The 24771-nt window shown below is 36.9% G+C and overlaps 1 protein-coding gene across 2 annotated transcripts; it reads left to right on the forward strand.

The window, feature by feature from the left end:
• Positions 1–352: 352 nt before the first annotated feature.
• On the forward strand, positions 353–24771 carry rab11fip2 (RAB11 family interacting protein 2 (class I)). 2 transcript variants are annotated; one of them, XM_028006666.1, is made up of 6 exons: positions 353–520; positions 3194–3766; positions 10280–10677; positions 13518–13866; positions 15047–15122; positions 17155–24771. In XM_028006666.1, exons 2-6 carry the CDS (start codon positions 3414–3416, stop codon positions 17383–17385), a joined length of 1407 nt encoding a protein of 468 aa, XP_027862467.1. In that variant the 5' UTR covers positions 353–520; positions 3194–3413; the 3' UTR covers positions 17386–24771. The 2 variants fall into 2 exon arrangements, with proteins under 2 accessions (XP_027862467.1, XP_027862466.1); XM_028006665.1 differs by having other exon boundaries at positions 354–520; positions 13509–13866.

Genomic DNA, 24771 nt, shown 5'->3' on the forward strand with positions numbered 1-24771 from the left:
TTTGAAAGTCAGAAAATGTCCAAAAGTCGAAAATAGTCTAAATAAATTAATTTTTGTAACCTAAAAATGTTCTTGTTTTTCTAGGAAATGTTTGAGTTTAATCTCAACATTTCGGATTTTTTTGGCAGAATGTTTTTCCATCTTTTTTATTACAATGGCCGCCGTCGTATTCTTCATCTGTGTTTAATAAAAAATAAAATAAAATGTTTAAAAAATCAGCTACTAAAATAGCTGAATTTTAGTACTTGTAGAATTTAGAGTGTTGTAAAGTATTTATTTTTTAACTAAATAACCCGTCTAGGCGACTGACCTTTTTACCGGCATGAAAAGGAAGTGACGTCAGAGCAGGAAGTGAAGCCCTTCTTCGTCCCCACAGCAATGCGCTGCTCCTGCTACCACAACAACTGACATTTGCGGCCGTCTGAGCCGCAGAGAGCAGCGGGTGAATGTATCTGCGGATAGGTCGTGTGTGTGCTAAAGCCCCGGATGTGTGTGTGGCGTCGGCGGAAATGGCCCAGAGGTAAGCGGCTTGCTGTTGGGCTGAGGGCGGTTTTGATGCTCGGTTCGCATTAGCAACAAGCTAACATTACCTTGCTACTGCCCAACTATATCTAACCACGATAAATCTGGGTTAAACTTTCTAATTTTGGGATTTGTTAGTTACTTTTAGATGTTTTACTATCGCAGGAGTTTGTTTAAAAAGCTTTGTTTAGACAGTTGTCTATTAAATGGATTATCCTGTTGTTTATGTCAGTTATTAGGCTATAAAACGGCTGTAATTCAGATCATGTTTAATTAGTGTTATTTGACAGGAGTTCTCAAGCTTTGGAGTAAAATCCTAAATCTGGATGAAAATGAAATATTAATAATAGTGAGGAGAAAATCTCTTTTATTTAAGGGATTTATGCAACTTCAACTGAAATGAGTTAGCAGAAATGACAGTAAATCGTAATGAAGTATCTAATTTGTTTAAAAGTAATAACCAGTTGAATAAATTACAATTCTTAAGTAAATTAGGGCTCATTATTTATTCAGAACTAAACGAAGTGCGACAAAGCAGTGTGTCATCACAACAAATGAGATTAAAGGTACTCAGACAGAAAATAATCCCATCCCATATCTGAATTTCATAATTAAAAAAATAAATATAATTTTAGATTGAAAAACAATGAAATGGCATTGCTGTAAAATTCTGAAAAAGTATAAAATTGTACACTTTGATGGCTTAATTAATGTTTCTTTGTAAACTTAAATGTGGAAATAACCCCACCCCAGAGATTAACAGTCAGATGATCTCAAAGCATGAGTCAGAACAATAAAACAGAGAAGTTAAATATCATTTAGATCTTTGTTTCTCATTTATAGGACACCAGATTTGGCAGAATAGTCAAACAATTGATCAGAATCAAAACTACACTGCTCAGCCTTTTATTTATATATCAGACATTTATAAAAAAAACCATGCCAGTTTTGATCAGTTCTGATCTGAAATCAGTCCTTCTTAGTTTCTGTTTTCTCATAATTGTGTAATATATTGATGAATAACTGATTATAGACAGTTCTTATCTATTGGATTTGTGTTCGTTATCAATGAAGATTGTGCTTAATTAACACACATTTTGCTTTGCAGCTCAAGTTGTGTTATGTGTGTCATTAAAATTGAAAAACTTTTTTATTATGTATAAAGTATCAACAAACAGCCTGTTCTTTGATTCGAGTTTGGTAAATATCAGAATATTTTACGTATAAACTCTGATAATCTCATAATCCCTTTCAGCCCAATTTAAAGCTGCTGTCTGTGTCAAGAAGACTTGCATTTTGTATGGTCAGTATTTCTAAGATTTGATTGACAGAAGTTTAGAAAAACTTGTCTATTTATAGGCTTAAATATTTACTACTGCTATAAAGTAATTAAATTTTTGGAAAATAAGAATTTTTTTTTAACAATGAAATTAAAAATTACCATCATTTTTGATGAGCGTGGGTTTCTTTTTTGTTTTTTATTTTTTACAGCTTGTATTTATTTCAACTTTGAATTCAGGCTAACCGACAGAAGGAGTAATAGAAATAAATCCTATTTTTTTAGTTGTAATTTGTGTTGTTTATAAGGAAAAAAAATTTTAAATCAAATTTAGCATAAAAAATAAGAGATTTTAAGCCATGTTGCCCAGCCTTATTAATGACTCCTTGTACCTGATTGTTTACATCTAGAAATTTCACTCTTTTCAAAATACTGGAGAGCAAAAAGACTCTTTACACGCCAAAGATTCTTTGGCGTGTAAAGAGTCTTTTTACATTCCATCCATAGCAGTGCTGTTGGGAGAACAATCCCGTTAATTGAATGTAACCTGAGATGTAGGTATTAGTTTAGTGCACTGTGCCACAGCAAAGGAAAAAATAGTGCAAAAAACCCATTAAATAACAAATCAAAGTATTGTTCTTTTTTCCTCACTTGTGTGTCGCGTAAATCACTGACGTCACTAACCTATCAGGATTCAACACCAAAAGACACTCAAACATTTTCCACACAAAAACCAGAACATTCAGTCCGTTACAGTTTTGTGCTTTCAGGCTTGATGTTTATTTTGCGATTATTAATAAGTGATCGCTGTGGTAGATTAGCTAGTGCTGCTATTAGCTAAGCTAACACAGAGGTGGTTGATTAGCTAATTTAAACACCTGCTCTACTGGTGATCTGTCAGAGTTGGTGTTTAGGTCGCCTTTTATAAAAAATTTTTACTGAATTAAAACTCACCGAATTTCACATCATATCTACATGTTAAGGTTGTCATAGTCAAGCTAGCACAGCTGAACTACTTCCCTTTCCCTCACTATTTTTTTCTTAATTAAAACTTTTTCTTTACCTTATCTAGTTGTTGTAATGTTGTTGTAATGTTGTTTTTCTTTTATATATCAGGCATACATTTAAGATTTAATGCGTTTTTTTGACAACTTAATAGCTAAAGTCAATGCTAGTCATCGGCCTGCAGCTTTTTGCGTCCTGCAGGGAGCTGGGGGTGGGATCTTACCCACCTGACGCCATGCTGTGTCATGCTGTTTGGTTTTATACATTGCAGCCGTAGAAGTTTTTAAATTTGGCTAAAATAATTAACAGACCTATTAGGTGATGTTTTCCTGAGTCATTTTGGTTCTGGAAAATGTTCTGATGCTGCTCCATTTCTGTTTGTTGCAGATGACTCAGCAGTGGCTTGGACATCGATGATTCAACAAAAGATGAGGCGTGCTCTGTTTGTCCGACTCGTCATTGCTTGTTAACATAGCTACATAAACCACACTGACATGGACACTACGCTATAGGAAATCATGCTTTTTGCAAACTGAAGTCACTAAAATACGTTTTTGTCTAAATTATTATTATTTTGAATGGGTTTTTGCTAGTTTTCTGTGATAAAATGTCCCTGGCTGAGCAGTCTCAGAAGTGGTTTCCAACCCATGTCCAAGCCACCGTTCTTCAGGCGTCCAGTTTACAGCCCAAAGGCAAAAATGGCACCAACGATGCCTACACCATCATCCAGCTGGGGAAGGAGAAGTACTCCACGTCGGTGGCAGAGAAGACGGCCGACCCGGTCTGGAGGGAAGAGGCGTCCTTCGAGCTGCCCGGTCTGCTTCTGGAGGGGAACCCCGAAGTGTACGTGCTGTCGCTCACAGTGATGCACCGCTCATTAGTGGGGATGGACAAATTCCTGGGCCAGAAGACGATCAACCTCAACGAAATGTTTGATAACAAGCAACGAAAGAAAACCGAGTGAGTACGACCTCTGATGTTGAAATGTTGGCTTCTCTTTAGCTGCTGGAGGATTCAGGTGCAACTAAGTGATACAAGACTAGGCCTGTCACGATAGCAAATTCTGCTGAACGATTAATTGTCTCAAAAAGTATTGCGATAATATTGTTTGAAGACCTTTTTACACTGATTTAATGTAAATGACGTAATAATGCATGCGATTTCCTGCCAAAGATAGATACACTTTATTTTCAAAAGAACACTAAACACTGGAGCTGATAAACAAAATAAACAAAACAACCAAAAACAAAAATAAAAGGGATTCTCAGTCTCCATTAACAAAACACGCACTTGAAAAAAAAACTAAACAACATAAAGCCAAAGTGGAAATAAATACTGCATTCAACCAAAAGAGTGCAGATTATGAAGTCTGTATATTATGTTGTCCTTCAGTAATAATTAGATTTAAATAGAGAAAATGGGCACATCGACTACCTGATGCAATAGTTCACACTACATGATTTTTTGCTCCTATTTTTCCCCTTACAACAATCTTAAAACGTTGATCTTTCTAAGATTGTGTGGTTTGTTACGGTAGATCATCGTTGCTGCTCCGATCTAAATCAGGGGTTTTTCCCCGACTGGGAGCTTTAACTACACCTGTTGAATGTGACAGGTAGCCAATCAGAAAGCGCGGATTCTCCTCAGTGTTTTCTGAGGGGAAATTATGTCGGGGAATCCCAAACAGCTGACACGGCGCAACCTGAAGTCCAGCGCACATCGGAGATGATATGTGGAAACAACATTAATGTTTATTCAACATGCAAAGAATATAGAAATGACAAGAGGAGGAGTTGGAGCGAAATTGCTACCGCAGTTGATAAACCCGGTAACTTTTCAGCTGTTCTTTGTTAACGTGACGTAAATAGATTATAATGATTTTCAGTCAGTCAGGACTTTACGCTGACACTAGCCACATGCATTGCAGGTAGATTGTAGTAAAGCATTGATTAATACCTGGTTTTAAAATTAGTTAACTGAACTTGTAACCATTATTTTGTGCCCATTGTTGGACACCACACGGCAGGACCGAACCCGATCGAACCGTTATACCTAGGATTTCTGTCGGCTAATGTGTGGTCTCTCAGGTTTTGAAAATGGGCCGACAATCGGCCGACTGCTCTAAGATCGTGTCTTGCGCTGGGCTTTACACTAAGGAAATGAGGAAGGGAGGGTCAGTGGAGAGCACCGGAGTTGAGCCTTTTTTCCATTCAATGTCATTAACAGAAAGAGAAAAAGGCCGGAAGAGACGATAATGCCGATAATTAAAATGACGTCGATAGTTTTAATTTATCGTACGATTAATTGATTTATCGTTTATCGCGACAGGCCTATACAAGACTTTTTTAAACGATCGAGTACCAGAATCAACTCAACTGTACCGTCTGGGGTCGTCTTGTCTTCTGCAGCCCAGAGTGCCAGTTTATTAAAATTACAGGTTATTTTTATTTTTTGAGCACAGTTTGTAAAAATGTATAAAACCCTTAAGGGGGTGGTATTTTGTGTTTTTCTGGCACACAGTGCCATTTTATAGTAGAATCAAGTAGCTGATGCTACCTTCAGTTGTTATAAAACTGCTACCAGCCATTTGCAGCTATTGTACTTCATCACTTGAAGCGACTTCTGGCGCCAGAAGTATTGAACAGAGCGACTGAAATTGTTTTTCCAGTTCATACAGAATAGATGAAACTAAAGAAACGCTTTGTTGTGTTTATTTATTGTTAAAATGGAGGAGTCGACATTCTACCTTGTTAAAAATAGAACGTAATGACTTAATTAGACTGTAAGAAGCGGCTCCGCCTTGTGCTGCTGGAGCTGCAGAGATTCAAGCCTTTCAATCAATCATCCCAGAACATCTGCACTTGACTCATCCTGCGTTACAACAAGTGACAAAACGGAGCTGGAAGATGTCAAAGGAAGCTGGGAGAAGTTACGCTGCTTATTCAAACGGTTCTCTAAAAACAAAGCAGTAAAATCTTCAGTAAAATACGTCAGGTTAAAACTCGAGCCTCTAATTAAAGTTAATCAGTCGGGTTGGATCGGACTCAGACTTAATGGACTCGGTCCGGGTGGGGTTGGATTTTTTTAGGTCCGATCTAAACTTTAGTGCAGATTTCTTGTCTAGATGTGAAGCAGGAGTAAGTCGAAAGGCTTCAGACCACAGCAGATGAAGCCGATTAATTTTAGCGTTCTGTCAGTGGTTTTTATCACTGTGGAGAAAAAGTTTGATAAGTTAATCTGCTTCATTAATGTGTGATGATCTGGATTGTTTGTTCAACTTTGAATATTAATTAACCTACATAAAAACTAAATGTGACAGATGTTAATGTCATTTAAAGATTGACGGATAAAAATAGAATATGACGGAATATTTTTGACGCCATCAGTCAAAATGACGGACAATAAAGTCTAGAGCGACCTCTGCTTGGATCTTCTCCTAATTCCTGGTTTCTGATGTTTTTAGTTTATTTTATCCTGTGAGAGGAAACGCGCCGATGTTTCTCCTCCAGTCACAAGGCCTCAGCCTGAACTAAATCAGTTTTTGAGTCACATTTGCCACATGTGTTAAAGCTATTTCAGACTTCCCCGCCTGTTTTATTCCGTCCTTTAATAAGTTCATGACCCTGCTTCTTTTCACCATGTGGCATAAACACAGTCACTTTGCCTTTTGTATTCGTCACACACTTGTTTAACAGCTTTGTCTTATTTTAAACATCTGTTTAAAGTCGTTTATAGCTCAGCATGTTTTTAGCAGCAGTTGGTGGTTTTAACTTTTGTCCCACCTCTCTGACAGTTGATTGCCCATTGTTTAGAGATTATATGTCGCCTAATAAGTGACAGTTGTCAGTGATTCACTTGGAGGCCCAATTGAAACAAGCGGAGCTGGACAAACATGTTTAGGTAGTCACTCCCAGTGGAGCCATTTTTTTGTTTTTGTGTGAAAAAATGCAGCCGTGTTTGTTCTCTGCAGCCTGAAGCGCTGCCCTTTGTTGAGTTTCAGCTTTCTGAGTCTGAAAATGTCCTCTGGGTTTTTCTGCTGCCGGTTGAGAAATACTTTGAGAAGCAGGTCAAAAACTGAAAGAGTTCTGTTTCTTAAACATTTTTTAGTCTCCTTATAGTTTTATGTTCTGTAAAAAACTAAAACAGTTTAACAACAGATGTTTTGATGCAGACTCTGTTTCTTTCTTTGTTTCTATCTCTTCTTTCTTTCAATCTCTTTTTTTGTCTATCTTTATCTTTCTTTTCGTTTATCTCTTTTTGTCTTTTTTTCTTTTTCTTTTTTCTGTCTCTCGTGTTGTCTCTTTCTTATTTCTTTTATGTTTCTCTGATGGAGGGCTCTGATTCTCTCCAGGATGTTAGCACTAGCGTAGCGTATTTCTTTTGTTGGTATTTACCCAGAATGTCCTGAGCTGTAGTCCGCTTCCTGCTTTTGGAACGTTCTTTGATCCGCTTGGCGTTCACATACGCAAGCCAGAGTTCATTTCTACCAAACCCAGACTGAGGTCTTTAGGTGGATCAGAGTTCAGTTTTTTGGTCCAGATGAACCGGACTGTCAAGTTCTTTTCTAATTTGTGCAGCTTCCCCACTTGAAAAGGGATGGATAAATCGATGCAGACTTTTGTCAACAGGTTTTACTCAAGGACCAAGCAGTTTTCTTCATTTTTATCCTCCATTTATTTAATGTGTGTCAGGACATTTCATGACTGGTCCAGAAGCAGGTAAAAACCTTTAAACAAACCCAAAAGAAGAAAAATAAATAATTACTAACCTGCATGTAAGTTTACATGAATTAATTTCACTCAAACTACAAAGCAAATGATGACAAACTATATAAACAATACTAAACAAATCACTGTGAATTAAACCCACAAAGTAATTAAAGTTAAAAAAACAAGTAACTAAACTTAAGTTCTCTAACTTTAAAGTGCATTTCACATTGACATTTACAATTACATAATATTTACATTTATTTAAATATACAAATATCTACTTTTCAATATTAGTCATAAATATTTATTTTATAAATATAAATAGCTTCAAAGTTGTTATTCTTCTTAATCTAATGCTAAATTGATTAACAGTTAAATTTAACACCCAACAACACAATAATCAGTTCGATCATAAAAATGAATCAATCAGCTCCAGACTTCTCCACCACAATCCACCGCTTCAGTTCAGACGTTCCGGTTAATAGATGTTAATTGGCCGGTAAAGCTGGAGGAACGTGAGTAACTTTGCAGTCCGATCTCACAATAATACAGCTTCTGTCTTACCGGCTGCCTCTCCGCCCGTCTACAGATTCGTCCAGATCTGCACAAATCGACCAGGATCTCTGATCAAAAGAATCCTCAAACTCCAGTCCTCTATGTTTGACTTTCTCTTCCACTTTTTTCTCTGGTCCGTCCCTCTTTTAGGTCCGTGTGGAACACAGTGAGCGCATGTCTTTTTTTTTTTTCTTCTGATTTGACTTCACATGGACTTTCTAGACAAATCTGACTTCTCAAGGAATTTTTGAATTTAAACGAAGCTTAATCCAACAGATGGGTCCAGAATTAACGTCTTAAAGGGCAGAACTTGATGAGTTAATCTGTGCTCACCCAACCAGAGGATGAAGGTCTGACATCATCTTCCTCGCTCTGTGGGACTGGATCTGGTGTTAATTAGATCACCGCCCGTCCCATCATGGAAAGACATTAGCACACTTCCTCCCCGTCCATCAGTTGCCAGAATCACGATATGTTACAATCAGTGTTCCTGGCTGGTATTTATTTAGGTGTCTGTAGTGATGCACCTCCAGGCTCTGCAGCTTTTCAGCAGCGGTTCTGTAATGATCCCCATCGGTACCACGGCTCCACACAGCGGGCCTGTGGTCGGCCCGGCCGCCTCGAACCCGACATGCTGAGGAAGAAAAACGCGGCTTGGTATCCGTTAATTATCACGCGCCTGTGTTTGTTGTCTGTGGCGAGTTTGGAGATCTGAGACCCTGAGGCGGTGGCAGCAGCATGCTGTGGGGGGGAACCACACCCAATCAAGGTTTAAATAGTTTTTGGGTTTGTTGTTATAGGATAGTTGGTACCACTTTACAATGATTCTATAGATGACTAATAAATAATTTGTTATCCATTCATCTATAAACACTTTATAAATCATTAATAACTGTTTATTATGCGCTAATTAAGGCTGAGAAGAAAACATAAGCATGTTTACAATGCTTGAGTGAAATATTTTTCACCTATATATCTAGATAAGATATATAGGTGAACAGTAGATTTTGCCTCCTTTTCACTGTTAATTAATGCATAATAAACAGTTATTAATGATTTATAAAGTGTTTATATGTAAATTAATAACATATCAAGCACAGATAAAAAATATCTCTTAGGATCAGCGGATGGTTTAAAAAGGAATTTAATTATTTGTTTCAATTTATTTCTAAAACGGTAGAAAATAAGTTTTAGTGCTTAAATTAAAAACCTGCATAATGTGCCCATTTTTTAATTTGATTATCAAAATGATTGATTACTTAAATAATCTTGTAGACTTGATACAAAAAAATTACTCTACTTCTTTGAAACGAGTTAAAATGCTCTTTGTGATTAATTTATCTCTTTGTACCTTCAAGATTTTTAGTTTTTCTTGCTCTAAGGAAAGGCAGGAAAATATTAAATTGTGAAATTATTGAATATGGAGGATTAACTCACATTTTTCTCACTTTTTTTCATCCTAACATTGCTTCCAGGACTGTAATGTTGCACACATTTAAACTGCGATGACATTTACGGCATTAAATATTAGCTCTACTGTAAAATGTGACACATTCATATAGAAAACAGACAGAAAACCTTTCTAAACGCCGGTTTCGTCCTGAGGCGTGCTAATGAACAAGGATACGTCTCATTAGCATGGATGAACTCCTGTGCTGCCCTGTCATGCGGCTTTGCAGTTACCCACTTGCTTGTCGTTGCATTTCTGAACAAAGGCCAGATTTGTGCAAATGCCACACTTTTTCCCCTCCTAGTGAAGGCAAAAAAAAAAATCCCATTATTTCCAGTTGAGAAAGCAGAAGGGTTAAACAAATAGGAGCCTGGAATGGCCTTTTGTTATTCTTCAGGAGGCTATTTCTTCTGTTCAAATTTCAAAGAATAATGTTTATCCTTTTAAAAGATAAATGGCGCCTCTCAGTTGTGTCAAAAAAAAGTTGAAGTGATTTAACCTTTTGGATTATTCAGCTCAAATTAGGCTTTTCATTTGTGTCTATTAAGGAGTAGGGGAAGCGTATTATTCCATTTATTGTGTTGTTTGGTCGCATAAAGACTTGTACCACATTCTTATTTTGTCTGCACGTCTCCCTGAATTATGTGTGATCAACTGAAAGGATTTGTTGTTGGAGCTGCACTGCGTTAATCCCGCGCCTTTTCTGTAAATTCTGTCACTGAATTTGCTGAGCTTAAGCTTCTCGCTCTCCGACTGCAGCTGGTTCTCCTTGGAGTCCAAGCCGGGGAAGAAGAAGAAGGACCGGGGTCGGATCGAGGTCAGCATCCAGTTCATGAGGAACAACATGACGGCCAGCATGTTCGACCTCTCCATGAAGGAGAAGCCGCGCTCGCCCTTCTCCAAGCTGAAGAACAAGGTGAAAGGTCGCAAAAACAACGGCGGGGGCAGCTACGGCGACACGTCTTCGGCCATCTTGCCCCGCTCTGTCGTTTGCGACTTGGAGCCGAGCGGCCGGCCGGCGGCAGAAACGAAGCCGAAGACGAAGCGGCCGCTGCTGTCCGGGGGCCAGAAGCTGTCAGCGGCCCACTCCATGTCCGACCTCATCGGGAACCACTTCCGACCCAAACTGGACTCCATGAACTCCATCGAAGAGAGCGGTGAGCAGCCTGGGGTCAACAATTAGCACTACAGAGCATAAATGCTGACATATCTGGAAAAATGCTGCTGGGGAAGATTAAATTTACATCATGTTAACACTACATTACATTGGTGTTTAGGAAACAACCAATCCTGAAGCACCATTCATTTTGCTGCGTGCTGATTGGCTGAAATGAGACTATAAATGTTTGCTTCTGCGGTAAAGCCAAGATGGCTTCCTCAGTGCGTATTAATGCACAATGAGGCACACAATAGATAGACAGACAGACAGACTGAAAGAATACACTTTATTGATCCCTAAGAGGAAATTGCTTCTTAGTTGACAAGCTACTCTATCCAAGATGTTAATTATTAATAATACATATATAGCCTTTCATTATAAATTCAAATATAGTGTGATGTAAATTACTTGCATCCCACTATAATTCAGTGTGATGTAAGTAATTTAACTACGACTGAATATAAATAAAATCTACCAAGCATCTATAAACGAATCCAGAACAATTAGATTTGGTATTCAGAGTTGGGCATTGTAAAGTCTGATGGCTTTTGAACTATTAAATATGCAGGTATTTGTGTTTTTAGAGGGTCTCTGTGGTCTCTAATAATTCATTTTATTTAATTAGTGGCAATTCACAACAGATTTCATCCTTATGTACTTCTTTTGCAAAGTGTTTATATAAAAGTTCTTATTCGCTAATTTCAGTTAAGTAATTACAGAAATTTTAATGTGTTAAACATTTTAACACAATAAATCACTTTTTTTTTTTTTTACTTCATACAAAGCTTCATAGCAGGAACCTTTGTATTGTGTTTCTTGTACGCCTGTAAATCTGACGCACGACAAACATCCGCTAACACGGTGCCTTCATTTCTAAAGGAGGATTTATTTTTAACAGGTTTCATGAAAACTTAATGAATATAATAGCATTTTGCAACAAAATGAAAACAATAAATATTTTTGTTGTTGCGCTCATACGTTTATTTATTCATTAATTTAGCAACAAAAAGGTTTTTTTGTTTAATGGGAAATGTTACATATTTTTGATTAAACTATGATTAATTTCAAGCCCTTTAAAAAAATGTAATCAAGTACCACCACTAGTATATATTTTTTCTGCATATACTGTGACAAATCTATTGCAAAATTCAAGAACAGCAGAGAAAAAATGGCAAATTTGTTACTGAAGGCCTATAAAGAAAAAGTTACTGTAACCTTGTAGCCTAAATATGGACTCACTAACATTTTGAGGCACCTTTTGAGTCACACCTGCTGTCCAGTGCACAGGTGGCCATTTTAGTTACAGTTTCCATTAAATCTTTAGATATATTTCCTCCAGTATCAATAACTGGAGAAAATCTAGAACAAGAAACTCAACATTTATCCAAAACTACTGAGAAACAGGTTGGAGGCTGGGAAAAGTAAGCATGAAGGCCTTTGGCTTCGGGGTCCAACATCTGGACCGGGCTGAAAAAGTCTCCCACAACCTTTTAGGAGGACGTGTTCCAGTCTAACGAAACCAAACTGGAACTTTTTGGGCCACCTTTTCACAGCACACCTTGGGCACAAAAACAGAGAGAACGGCACGTCCTGAGTGAAAGATGCCTCATCTGGAACAAACATTCAAACATGGAGGACTCCCTGAGACGAATGTAGAGCTTTGTAACGGCATTGGCTGATTGGAAAGGAGATTTCCTCACAATCGGGTCGCTTTGGAGAACGTTTGCAGGCAAAATATGGGAAACTAGCAGCAAACACTGAGTTATGAATACGAATCAAAAGGTGCTTCAACATAGTTTAAGGATGTAGAGACCGAATTATAATTATGGGTTGAAAAAAGGTTAATAACTGTTTTAATTTCACAAAAACTTGGCATTATAACAGAGGCTTAAACATTCGTTTAACATATGGCTGAAACCAACAATTATTTTAGTAATTGAGAAATTTTTTTATTTTTTTCCAGACAATCGGATAAAAGAAATGGCACATTTTACAGATTTTTCTTTTAACCATCTTGTAAAAAAAGTCATTTTAAACAATATTAAAACTAAAATAAAGGATGGAAATAAACAAGAAAAATCAATGATAAAATAAACATTTTATTGTCTAAAATGCAACATAGCATTCCTATATGAACAATAATTGATTAATTACATTTAATCCAATTAATCGTTTCAACCCAACACTTAAACCTTTAATTCCATTTTTCATTTTCAGTAATGCGTCTAAAAATGAAAATAAACAATTCAATTTCTTTCTTGAAAGAAAAAAATATGATTGCCTAAATTAGTTAACAATTTTTTCCATCATTGATTAATCCGATTAATCGGATCAGCTGAAATGTGCTGTACAAATAAACTTCATTTGATGAAACTTTTCTTGTACAACTAAACAACTAATTAAATAAATTTTTTTAAATAAGAAAATAAACATTTATTCCCTAAAATTTTATTTCTTTAGTACATCTGAACAATAACCGATTAGTCATGATTAATCAGATTAATCGTTTCAGCCCTACACTTATATCTTTCTTGTACATTTAAACAAATTTAACGATGCAAATAAACTAAATTCTTCTGTTAAATAAGAAAATAAACATTTTATTGCCTAAAAGGCATAGCTTTCCTTTAGTACATCTGAACAATAATCAATTAATCCGATTAATCATTTCAGCATTAGTTTATTATTAAACTGTGCCGTTTAAAAAGTTATGTTTCATTGCAGCTGGCCTCTCAACACAGTGAAGCAGCAGCAGTTTGAGTTTTACAATGAGCTGTTTGTCTCGTTTATCCCAGCGGCAGCTTGAAGTTGTTTTTCCTCCTCTTCCAGGAAGTACAGGTGGCCCTCACCGGCGTTCCCAGAGCGAGGTGCCTGGATACCAGGACGGAGAAGCACACAGTGACCCTTTCACTGATATCAGTGACACCCTGCCACAGAAGTATGCCACGCTCCCACGCAACCGCAACCCGTTTGAGGGCGAGCGGGGGCAGCAGCCGTGGGAGCGGGCGGAGCGGAGGGAGAAAAAGGAGAAGGTCAGCCTGCTGGAACGTGTGACGGGGAAGAAGGAGGGCCGCAGGGCCGGCAACGGGGGCCGATCAGGAAGCTCCGGAGACCTGCGCTCTCCCAACCCGTTCAGCGCTGACGCCACGGCCGACACCAACCCGTTCAGCTTCAGCTACAAAACCAGGTAGTTGGGCTTCGTCAGAGAGTTGTGGTTTATCTGAGTGGAAGGTGTCATTAGCGGCTCTTTAGAGTAGCAAAGCCCTTTGAGCCGCAGTAATGAGATCCTCTGCTGAGATACAGCGTCCAATTAACCACTTATCTCCGCTGGTCCGTCGTCTTCTGCTGCCGCCGCTGCCAGGCGCGCCCGCGTTGGTCACAGCTGTGTACAAACCTCACAGATGTTTAATTACTTCATCTAATAAGCCTTCTGGCACGGCTCGATTTGATCACAGTTTTGAAGATTTAGGTTTTGGAAAATCTAGATTTTTGTTTTTCTACCATTGAACTCCTTTGGTTTCCATAGTTCAGATTGAAGTCAGCAGACACAGGAAGAGAATTACACTGAAAAAAATGAAAAACTTTAACACTTTTTCTCAGAATTTTACTTTAATCTCAGGATTCTGACTTTAATCCGGTTTTCAGATCAAAAGTCAGAATTCTTCCTTTTTTTCATAGGGCGGCCATCTTGGCTGATAAGTGTGATTTTGAATTTTGAATTTAGGTCAACAATATGACGAAGTATTAGGGCCAGACTATGATTTTTTTTTAAAATTGCAATAATAAATTTATGATATTAGGACAATACAGTTGTAATTATATGAGAACAAATGAAAATTAGGAATGTTGAACTTGTGAAGCTATACCTCAGTATAAGTTTTACAAATAATCGTTAATGCTTAATCTTTTATCACATTTGTATTAAATTGTTGCCAATAGCAGGACTTTGAAACAATCGTGCACAATTATTCAGAAGGATTGTACTTTAAATCAAGAGCAAAACAAATTAATACAAACAAATCTGAAAAAAAAACCTTTAGTAATGAGACCTTCCAGTTCCAGTTCAATAAACAAACAAAAACCCCAAATGTTTTAAAGTTAGACTCCATAATCTACTGACTATTTTTTGGATTATCTAATTAATAATTGGACAACAAAAGGTGTTACAGGTTCTAGGTAGAGCATATTTACAGACACAAAATATTTTTCATCTGAAAAGAATCAAAATGTTTGTATGAATTGTACAGTTTTAGGTTAAATGCTGCTCTAAATATGTTATTTCTGTTAGTTGATTAATAAGCTGCAGTTATAAAAACAACAATAGAAATTTTTTTCCCATTTGTTTATTAATGTTCCTCTTATTTCAGTGACAACAAGCAGACGGGAAATGAGGACGGCCTCTTTGGGCAGAAGAAGAAGAAAGACATTTTCGGCAAAAAAAATGTAAGCACAACAACAACTTCATCATCGGTTCCCAGTGACATTATTGCTAAATTGCCAGCTTCACCTGACAGCGGCTGTCATAAATGATCCCAGTAAATGTGAACTCTGAGTTTCGCTTAACGCCGCAGCAGCAGCAGCTGACACGGATCAGCAAGGCCTCTGAACGCTCAGCCGCGCCGTTTGGCTAATTAGCAGCTGCGCCCGTCGGTCAGTGCATCCAATCGGATCGTCATTGGAAGTGGTGTTAAATTTCAGGGCCGGGCGGTCATTTTTATTCTCTTAATTGCGCCATTTTTGTTGTGACAGTGAATAGAAATGACGTGTGTATCCCTTTAAATAGTTACTACGTTTGAGGCTCAAGCTAGTTCTTTGGTTTTAAAGTGTCTAGCAGGAAATAACAGAGTACTACACAGCATAAGAGTCGGGTTGTGGGGGGGAGGAGGCAGCTAAAGTGATGCCTAAATGAGAAGGAGAATGCTGATAATGGCTTTCCTCACCTTGCTTTGTGGGTGTTGAGGGCTGTCGGTATCCACACATGCGTCTCCCGTGCGTGCTGCTGCGCCTTCCAGAAATGGCAGCTCCCATTTCCTCGGCTTCAAGGCCCTAATTAACCACACACAGGATGGGAGAGGGGGGGCAGTGAGAGATTTCAAAGAGCTCAGCTTTTAGATTCTCAAAGCTGAGCTCATTAGAAACTGTAATGACACAACTGGAGAATGCCAAGTGTGCGCCTTATCTCCTCCTCACTACTGATCGGAGGGAAAAATGGCCATCATTACTTCGCCAGTTCATGGTCATTCCCAGGCCTTTTGTCAGCAGCCAGATTATTACGCTGTGCGTGCGTAAAAAAAAAAAAGAGATATCCTCCGTCTCTGCTGGCTTCAACAGAGTTTCTGATGCTTGCTAAGGAAAAATCTTAACAAGCATCTTTATTCTATTTCGAGTGTAAATATCTTATTACTCCTGAAATAACAAGTAACTTTTCTTCAAGAAATATGAGCTTGTTTTAACTAAATAATTTATTAATATTGATTATTTAGTACTAGTTATCAGCAGAGATGCACCGATCTAATATTAATATCTGTACTGGTCACAATATTGCAGCAATGCTTTGTTCTCTGAGTGACGTCATTATTTAATTTACATTATATTTAAAACTCCTAATTGCACTTTCAGATACTGTATGTAACAGTATCTAAAATCTTCTGTTCTTGAAACCTTCCTCATCTAATCTCAATGGCAGATATTTAATTTTGGTCGGCATGGGAACACGGCAGCATTGTTTCTGCTGTTGGTGGCGATAAGACACAGGTGAGTGGTCCGGCTCCAGGTCGCTCTGTGCGTTGTCTTTTCATTGCGGTGGAGGCTGGTGGGGAGTGGAGGCTGATAAGTGAGGTATTTTAAACAGTTTTCGCTGCTTGGTTCGTCTGTGGGAGGAAGCCCAGCGCCGAGGCGATAAAGTAGTCCCTCATTAAAAACCATTACGCCAGAGCATGATCTGCTTCCCTCAACATTTCATTGGTTGTTTATTAACCAGAACTTTAACAGTCTGGCTGTGTTCATCTCCTCATGAAGGCTCCATGTAGTTTTGTCAGAAGTTTAACTGAAAACTCTGGTCAGTCTGGTTTGATTCCTTTAGAAACATTTTGAAACGTCTCTGACATTAAATCCATTGACTCAAGTCTGATGTCTGCATCCATCACTCAGAAAGACTACGACACGAATCCACTCATTACACAAGAAAAGTTTTCTGAACTGAAACTCTGCAGATTTTACTGCATATTTTGGCCCAATTTTTAAAAAAACATCAAATTTTATTGAGGATTTACAGAAGACCTATCTACAGTATTGGTCGGATGGATAGATGGATGGATTTGCCAGGCCAAAAGATGGATTGGTTGATTGATTGGTCCGATGGATGTATAGAACAGACCTGACACATTCGTCTCGTCTCTTGTCTGACAAACATTTTGAACGTTTAGTTGTAATCATGTAGAAACATTTCTTAAACTCGTTGCTTGTTTTCCTTTAGGTGGCGCCACCGGACACTGCAGCCAACTACAGCAACCTGACCTTTGACGAGGTCGTCCAGGAACTCATCAAGCAGAAGGAAGTGGTCCGGAAGAAAGACGCGCACATCCGGGAGCTGGAAGACTACATCGACAACCTGCTGGTCCGCGTCATGGAGGAGACGCCCAGCATCCTACGGACTCCCTACGAGCCCAAAAAGAAGGCCGGTAAACTCTCAAAAAAGAAGAGCTAAAAACAAACATTGGATGAAAAGTCATTAATAAAGGTTCAGAAAGAGATCGGGGGTCAAGGGTCGATCAAATTCAAGCAGCTTTACTTTCTCTTCCTCTTTTAATTTAAATGTCGGGGTTGCTTTTAATATTTGTTGCTGTACTGAAAGACAAACGATTCATTGATGTTTCCAGTCAAGACGTTAGCTTGAGCAGGTTTTGGTCTGGATTATTTTAAGCTCTGTAGTAATTTATTGCACATACACTTGCCATAATCGGCTGCGTTGCTTCCAGACTTGTTTACCGGACGCGGTAGCTGTAGTTACGTTACAGATGAAGCTGTTTACAATCGATTTCAAACATTTTAGACCGGCGGGTCTGTCCTCTACAGATATTCCTAGACTGACTGGAAGATGTTTTCCCAAGAACAAATGTTCATGTTTTTTAATGTTATGAGTTGGAGGGGTTAAAACTTTACTTACTATAAGTGCAATATAATTACTACGGAAACATGTTGCTTTACAACCTGCTGGTATTTCTCTTGTTTACATTTGAATCGTATGTTTGAGTTAAACTCGCCTCTTCCTGTTGATCTGATTGGTCGTTTCCTTCAAAGCTCTACTGATGATTGTATTAATGGTACACATGTGGATCTATGCTGCACATACCTTTATTTATGCTGCACAATCCTTTATTTATTAGTGTTTTATAGCTCATATGAATGTTACTTAAATCGCTGAAACGTACTGTTGGTGCAAATCAAATATCATTTTTCCCAAGGTGTTCAAAATGAAGTGTTCTCTAAAACGTCTTGAAAGAAAAGACTTAGCTGGTTGCATCTTTATGATCACTCCTGATTTTGAAATGTTTGCTTCACTTTCAGGATGTTGGTTTCTAAAATGGAGACAGAATATCATCCAGAACTTCTGTAAGATAAACTGAAGTTAAACTGATTTTTTTTTTGTCTGTGAGATACAGATTTCGCTTTCTAATTAAAACAGGACACAGGGCGATGTTCCTTGTAAGAGTAACTTTTTTACTTCCGATACAATGCCGATACTGGAGTTTTAAGTATCGGCTAATACCGATATTGATCCAATACGACTGCAGCAAAAATCAGACATAAAGGGTTCAAACTGGTGCTTGAAATTCATGGAAATGCTTGAATTTCAATTCTGTGTTGTCAGGATTTGGAAAGTCCTTGAGTTCCTTGTAAAATTCTTCAAAGTCTTTGGTCTGGTGCTGAAGTTATTCAAACTTCACAGTTTTGTAATAAACATTATTTACAATTGAAACCAGATATTCAAAGTGTCTGAAGTTAAATCAGATTAAACTTTTCTTCTTTTAGGTTAGTTGGATTCATCAAAATTATTTCTATTTGCTAAATGTCAGAAAACGTAGCAAGAACATTTTCTAGAGATTTTTTTGCAACTTTCTCAGGTGTATAGGGTACGTGTGAGACATTTCAAAACATAACATTTTGTTTCATTTTAGTTTACCTTGACCCTGCGGTAGGATAAAGAATAATAGGCCTTTCACCATAACATTTTTTGGATGATAAATTGTCCCAAAAGCTATTGCAATAAACAATAATATTGATGTTTTGAGGCCTATTTCAGGCAACATAATGGTATAATACAAGAAAACATTCTCAAAGATCATTAAACAAATATTTGAAATAAACAAAACAACAAATAAAATGCATAATGAAGTCTGTAAACAAAATTGCTCTTCGATTTTGTTTACACAGACAAGTTAGAGACCAAAGCACTGGACTGAAGACTTTTATCACCTAATTTTTCATAGAAAGAGAGAAAAAACGATAAATCGTGCCAATGAAAATGAGTGAATTCGTTTTAATTTATTATGCGATTTAGGCCCAGTTTGAATAGAAATTCCTTGTTCAGAGACTGTTAGGAAAATGACTGTAAAAAAGTGGTTGTTTTGAAGCAACAGATCGGATTGCTCTTTGCCAGCCACACCGAGAGACATCAGTGTGTTGATTAAGTGTGACAACTATATAAACTTGTGTGGACAACACCATTCCCACCAGAGTGAGAGGCTTCTCTGATCATAAACCCTGTGAGCTAACAGAACTGTTAAACAACTAAAAAAGTACCTATTTATTTGAATTTGTTTACATAACATGTGCCTATCAGTTTGATATGTTATCGATTGATTGATCCTAGGAGATACATGGACTCATAACCATAACGTATGGGAGCCAAAAGCTTTATATTTATCTAACTGACACACAAATTAAAATTTAACACTTGTTTGTTTCTTCTGGTTAAAACACAGAACAAACTTACAATATCAGAGTGAATTATTCTGAAGCTGGAAATCTGGTTGCCAGTGTAGCAGGTTAATCTGGTCCTAATGGGTTAACTCTGCCTTTACTGTGCTTCCGTCTTAATCTGCTTTTTCTCTTAACATTCCTCAGACTTTTACACTTTGAGTCGTAACGGCTCATTTGTTCATAATTCTTAAGGGTAGAAACACTTTTAGATGTCATTTAGTTCAGATATAAAACTGTTTATTCATATTTTGATGTTTTATCAGCCCTTTCTTACCTTTGTGATGCTAAATAACATGGTTTATGTTACTTAAAGCAACTCTTCCTAACTCTGTTTCTAATCGAGAAGTGTTAAATATTTGGAGCTGATACGGACGGACGTTTTATAAAAAATTTTTAAAGATGAGGCTTTCATTGGCAGATTTACATTTTTAATGGAAATGTTCAGTACATCTCTCATTTTTATTTTACTAGCCATGTTTTTTTTTCTTTTATTTTAAACATTCAACATCATTTTACTCTAAAACCGATCGGACCACTTCCACTCAAATAAAGTAAGAGTTACTAGAGAAAATCCTTGTTTTTGCTGGTGGGAAAAGACTAAAAGTAGAACGCCTTCGACCCAAATGTTGAGAAGCTGTTCATTTTATTTTATTAGGGTTATGGCCTTTTTGACCTACAGAAGCAACATTCTTTCCTCCTTTATCATCAACACGTTAAAGCACGTTAAATTTATTAGTGAGCAAGTAAAAAGAAAAGAATTCAAAATGACGTTATTTTGCATTTTTAATTGGGGGGGAAAACGAAAAATGTCCGCTGAATACTTTTAACCTGACAATTTTGGCTCAGTTCTGTTGTAAGATGTTTGGACACCCCTGATGTATATTGTTAATGTACTTGATCTACATTATAACTACCATTCACTGTGTCCAGTTTTATCAATTTATCAATAATCTGCAGTACTTTCCAAAAGTATTAACACCATTGAACTTTTTCACAGTTTCTTTGATTTAAACCACAAATTTATTAGGATTTAGTGGGATTTTATATTGGGGTCCACTGATAAAAAATAGTTACCCCCACTGTTGCCAACTTGGCCACTTTGTTGCTATATTCAGCAACATTTTAGATAAAAAATGTCAGAGGCAGCAGGTCAGACGTTTTAAAGATCAAAGATTGGTCTGAAAACTGCATTCAGTGATTTAATTTTATGTTCCTCTGCAAACACAAACTGTGAAGTAAAATGATGATTTTGCAAATAAAACTCTTTCTTAGAGGGGTTTGTTTGTATTTAATCCTCTAATTTAATACTATATAGGGCAAGTCTTTGTGTCTTGAACAGCTTTACATACAGTTGAAACCAGATATTTACATACACTAAATAAAAAGAGACATTTTTCTCACTGTATTGAAGTTAAATTTGACCAAACTGCTCTTGTTTTAGTTCAGTCAGAATTACCTAAAAAACCAGAAACTACCTACCGTATTTCTATTTACTAAATGACAGAAAACATAGCAAGTATGTTTTTTTTTACATTTAGAGAAGTCCTGCCTTTCACGAGACAGTTACCCCTGATAACTGACCAAATTCGAGGAAAGTTACAAAGAAATTTCTAGCAAATGTTCTCGCCATGTTTTCTGGCATTTAGCAAATACAGATAATTTTAGTAATTCTAACTAAGTTAAAATAAGAACAGTTTAGTCACATTTAATATTTCAGTGTTTTTTTATTGGGTGTATGTAAATATCTGCTTTCACCTGAATCTATAAACTGAAACTCGGATTAAATTAATGGTCTGCAATTGGTGGCTCTTCCAAAAACAAACAGGAAATGTTTTTTATCATAGTTGTTACAAATTTTTTTAATTTTAGTACTTTTTATATAAGTTCTTAAGCAAAATCTACTTTTAATATCTAAAACAGGCTTTTAAGAGTAACTAACTTCAACTGCCCAGCCCATCTGTCTTTATTTTCCATATTTATAGAACAAAATTCACTTCATTTTACAATGTGTTTATTTCATAATAGAGGATTCTGATCTAAAATTTTAAAATATATAAATGTTATGTTCATTTGTTAGGTTTTGTAGGTACATATTTAGTAAATCGTCGTTTGTGATGAATTTTATTGTTTTTTTTAGAAAAAGCTGCCGACTCCTGGATTAGACGGACAGTTGAAGGGGTGTGAATACTTTGGGTTTTTGTTTGTTTGTTTTTCTTGTACTTTCATCTATTTCTTGTTGGTTTAAAGTGAACTGGTTGAAATGTTGGACCTTTACACTGTCAGGACAGCAAAAATGCAAAACTTTACCAAGTATTTTGGTTTATCTTCTAGTGTGAATATCTTAGTACATGTGAAATACAAGAAAACAAACTAACAAGTAACACTTCAGCAAAAAATAGGAGTTTGTTTTAAGTCAATAATTCCTGAAAATTGATTAAAAGTACTGGTTAAATTGGCAGATTATTTCCGTTATAGCATTTAAAAATGATCTGCCAGGGGGTCTAGAACTGGGTTACTAGGCAACGGGCTGGGATTAGCTGGCGTTGCCAGGTAACGGCACATGGCCAGTTGTTTGTGAAATAATCTGCCTTAAACAATATTAGGAATTATTCACTTAAAATAAGCTGTTACATTTTGCTGAAAGGTTACTTGTTACTGTTATTATTCCCAGTTTACTGTGATATTTACTATATTTGCACTACCAAAATTACCAAAAAATACTAGGTAAGATTTTGTGTTTTTGCAGTGTGAAGCCTCCTCATTGGTCAGATTATCCTCCAGTTCAAACATTTGACTGGTTTCCATTCACATATTACTTTCTGCTGCTGTGAAATTGTCGTTTTGCTGCTCTGCAATCGTTTTTTCCGACTTGAGGCCAAAATCTTCCTGTACTGAATGTATTCTGCTCTTTTGTAAAGTGGAAACACTATGAAGGCCATTGACCCGCTTGCCTTTAAAGTATTGGGTTCTCTCGCTAACGTCACACCCTTCATTCAGGATTGTTAATGAATGAGCTTCTGCTGGAACTGATTTGCTTTTTCTGATGCCAAAAAATGTCGGAGTTGGTGTGAGTATGATGTGATGCTAATCTGCCTGCACGCTCTAGCTAAAACTGTCATTTTATTTAGTTCTCTTGTTTTTTTGCGTGTTCTCGGGCCTTTCTGAACTCTTGGTACTTCCATTGTACATATCGTGCAGATGATTTGTGACTTTTAGTCATTAGTGGGAATTTTTCTGTCTACTTGAGGACCACATTTCAAAATATGGGGGATGAAACTGGCTTATAAGTGAAATGAATGCCTGTATGAATTTTTGTCAGACTAAACGTCGTGGTGATTGTGGAACAGGTTGTTTACCCGCACAATCTTCCCCCAAAGCCTGATTGCTTTGCTTTAATGACAGAATGTAAAAGAAAAAGGTCTGACGACGTTTTAATGTAGAATAAATGTGGACCCTGAGGTTATTTAGTTCAAATGAAAGCTGAAGGAGGGGGGCGGCGGGGCGACTAGTTCAAATTAATTAATTTTGCCTGTCATTTCTTTGTTTTCTTTTAGCTTGATTATTGCATTTGCTTTATGCTTCTGCATAATTGTCTGCTTTTGTAGACGTCAAACTAAAACACAAATCTAAATGTCATTCATTTTGCACAGCGAATGTAGAGGATCCACTCTGCAGGGAGACTGAGCTGCATCATGATTGTTGATTTATTTTATTCATTAAATGTTTTGCGGTTTATTAGCACCGCTAGTAGAGATGTGTAAAAAGCCTTAAAATAAATCAACAACTCTAGCTAGATGATAAATTACCCCAGAAGTTATTCAAAGTAACAATGATATTGTTATTTTGAGATCATTTTAGTACAATATAATGCAAGTTCGCCTTTCCAAAGACCAATAAACTTTAATTTCCTAAAGAACAGTTAACACTAGAGCAGGAAGATATTGTAAATATCCAAGTAACACACAATAAAACAATAAATAAAACAGAAATAGACACCACACACAACCAAAACCACAAATAAAATGAATTTTGTCTTTCATGTAAACAAAATTTCCCTTCAAAATTTATCAGCAGAATGTAAATTATCAAGCTCATTTTAATTTATCATGAAATTAATTGCTTATTACAACAGATTTAGCTGTTGCATAATATCATAGATTAAAAAAATCTAACTTTTAATCTGAGTACAGTTACTCTTGGCAAAAGGATCAAATTTCCATTATTCCTAACAATTCATATGAAATAAATGGACGATTTTTTTTATTTATGCATTGCTTTTTGAGGTTGACATAATCTGTGACTTACTTTTTCTCTGGGTGTAAATCATTTTTACACCGAGTCTTTTTACACATATTTTTGACGGGCGCCAATAAACATGAATGACGCTGTAGTTTTCTAATACACTAAGCACTGAAAATGTTTGGATGTTTCTGCTTAAAGCTACCTTCTGTCATAAAAGATGAAAGTTAATCGCAATACTTTGTGGTGTTTATTGTGGGAAATGTTGATATTGATGACAAAACTGCCCAGTTTCCCATGAGGAAGTTCAGTATGCCAGTCACATTACGGTGAGGTTAGGGGCTAACATCAGTTTTTTTAATGATACACTAGTAAAATATGGAGCTGAATGTCGTTCCTGCATGTCTGTCACATGTTTTTGTATTTCACATCTGCCAGATTTTGTGGCTTTTCTTGGGCGTTAAGCCTTTATTACCCCCAAACTGGCTTCATTTTTATCAAATGTCATCCAACCCAGGTGTAGTTGGTGAAACTCTGCAAGCTGGTTGACAAGTTTGGAGGTAAATTAACCTCTTCTTCTTTTTTTTAAGAAAAACTTTTACTTTACGAGTATGCAATAGTTTCATCTGTGAACGTTTGAGGACAAGGATGTATTCCTCTTTGTAGAAACACACGGAGCTGCTGGAAAACTCTGTATTGACAACCGTGTCAGGCTGTTTCAGGTTATCTCTATGTAAAGTGCCATCAAAAGCATTCTTAAGAATCTGGTGATGTATTTCTTAATATTCACTATTTCTTCACGTGCTTTAGACTTCGTCACCGCCTGTGTTTCACAAGATTGTAAATGTTCTTTTCAATAAAGTCACTGGAA

Source organism: Xiphophorus couchianus, chromosome 22 (genome assembly GCF_001444195.1).
Source record: "Xiphophorus couchianus chromosome 22, X_couchianus-1.0, whole genome shotgun sequence".
Lineage (NCBI taxonomy): Eukaryota > Metazoa > Chordata > Actinopteri > Cyprinodontiformes > Poeciliidae > Xiphophorus > Xiphophorus couchianus.

Coding starts and splice junctions, on each gene's coding strand:
- rab11fip2 (XM_028006665.1), top strand. CDS start 3,414: ATGTCCCTGGCTGAGCAGTCTCAGAAGTGGTTTCCAACCCATGTCCAA. Junction 3,767..10,279: donor AAGCAACGAAAGAAAACCGA/GTGAGTACGACC, acceptor CTCCGACTGCAG/CTGGTTCTCCTTGGAGTCCA. Junction 15,123..17,154: donor ACATTTTCGGCAAAAAAAAT/GTAAGCACAACA, acceptor GTTTTCCTTTAG/GTGGCGCCACCGGACACTGC.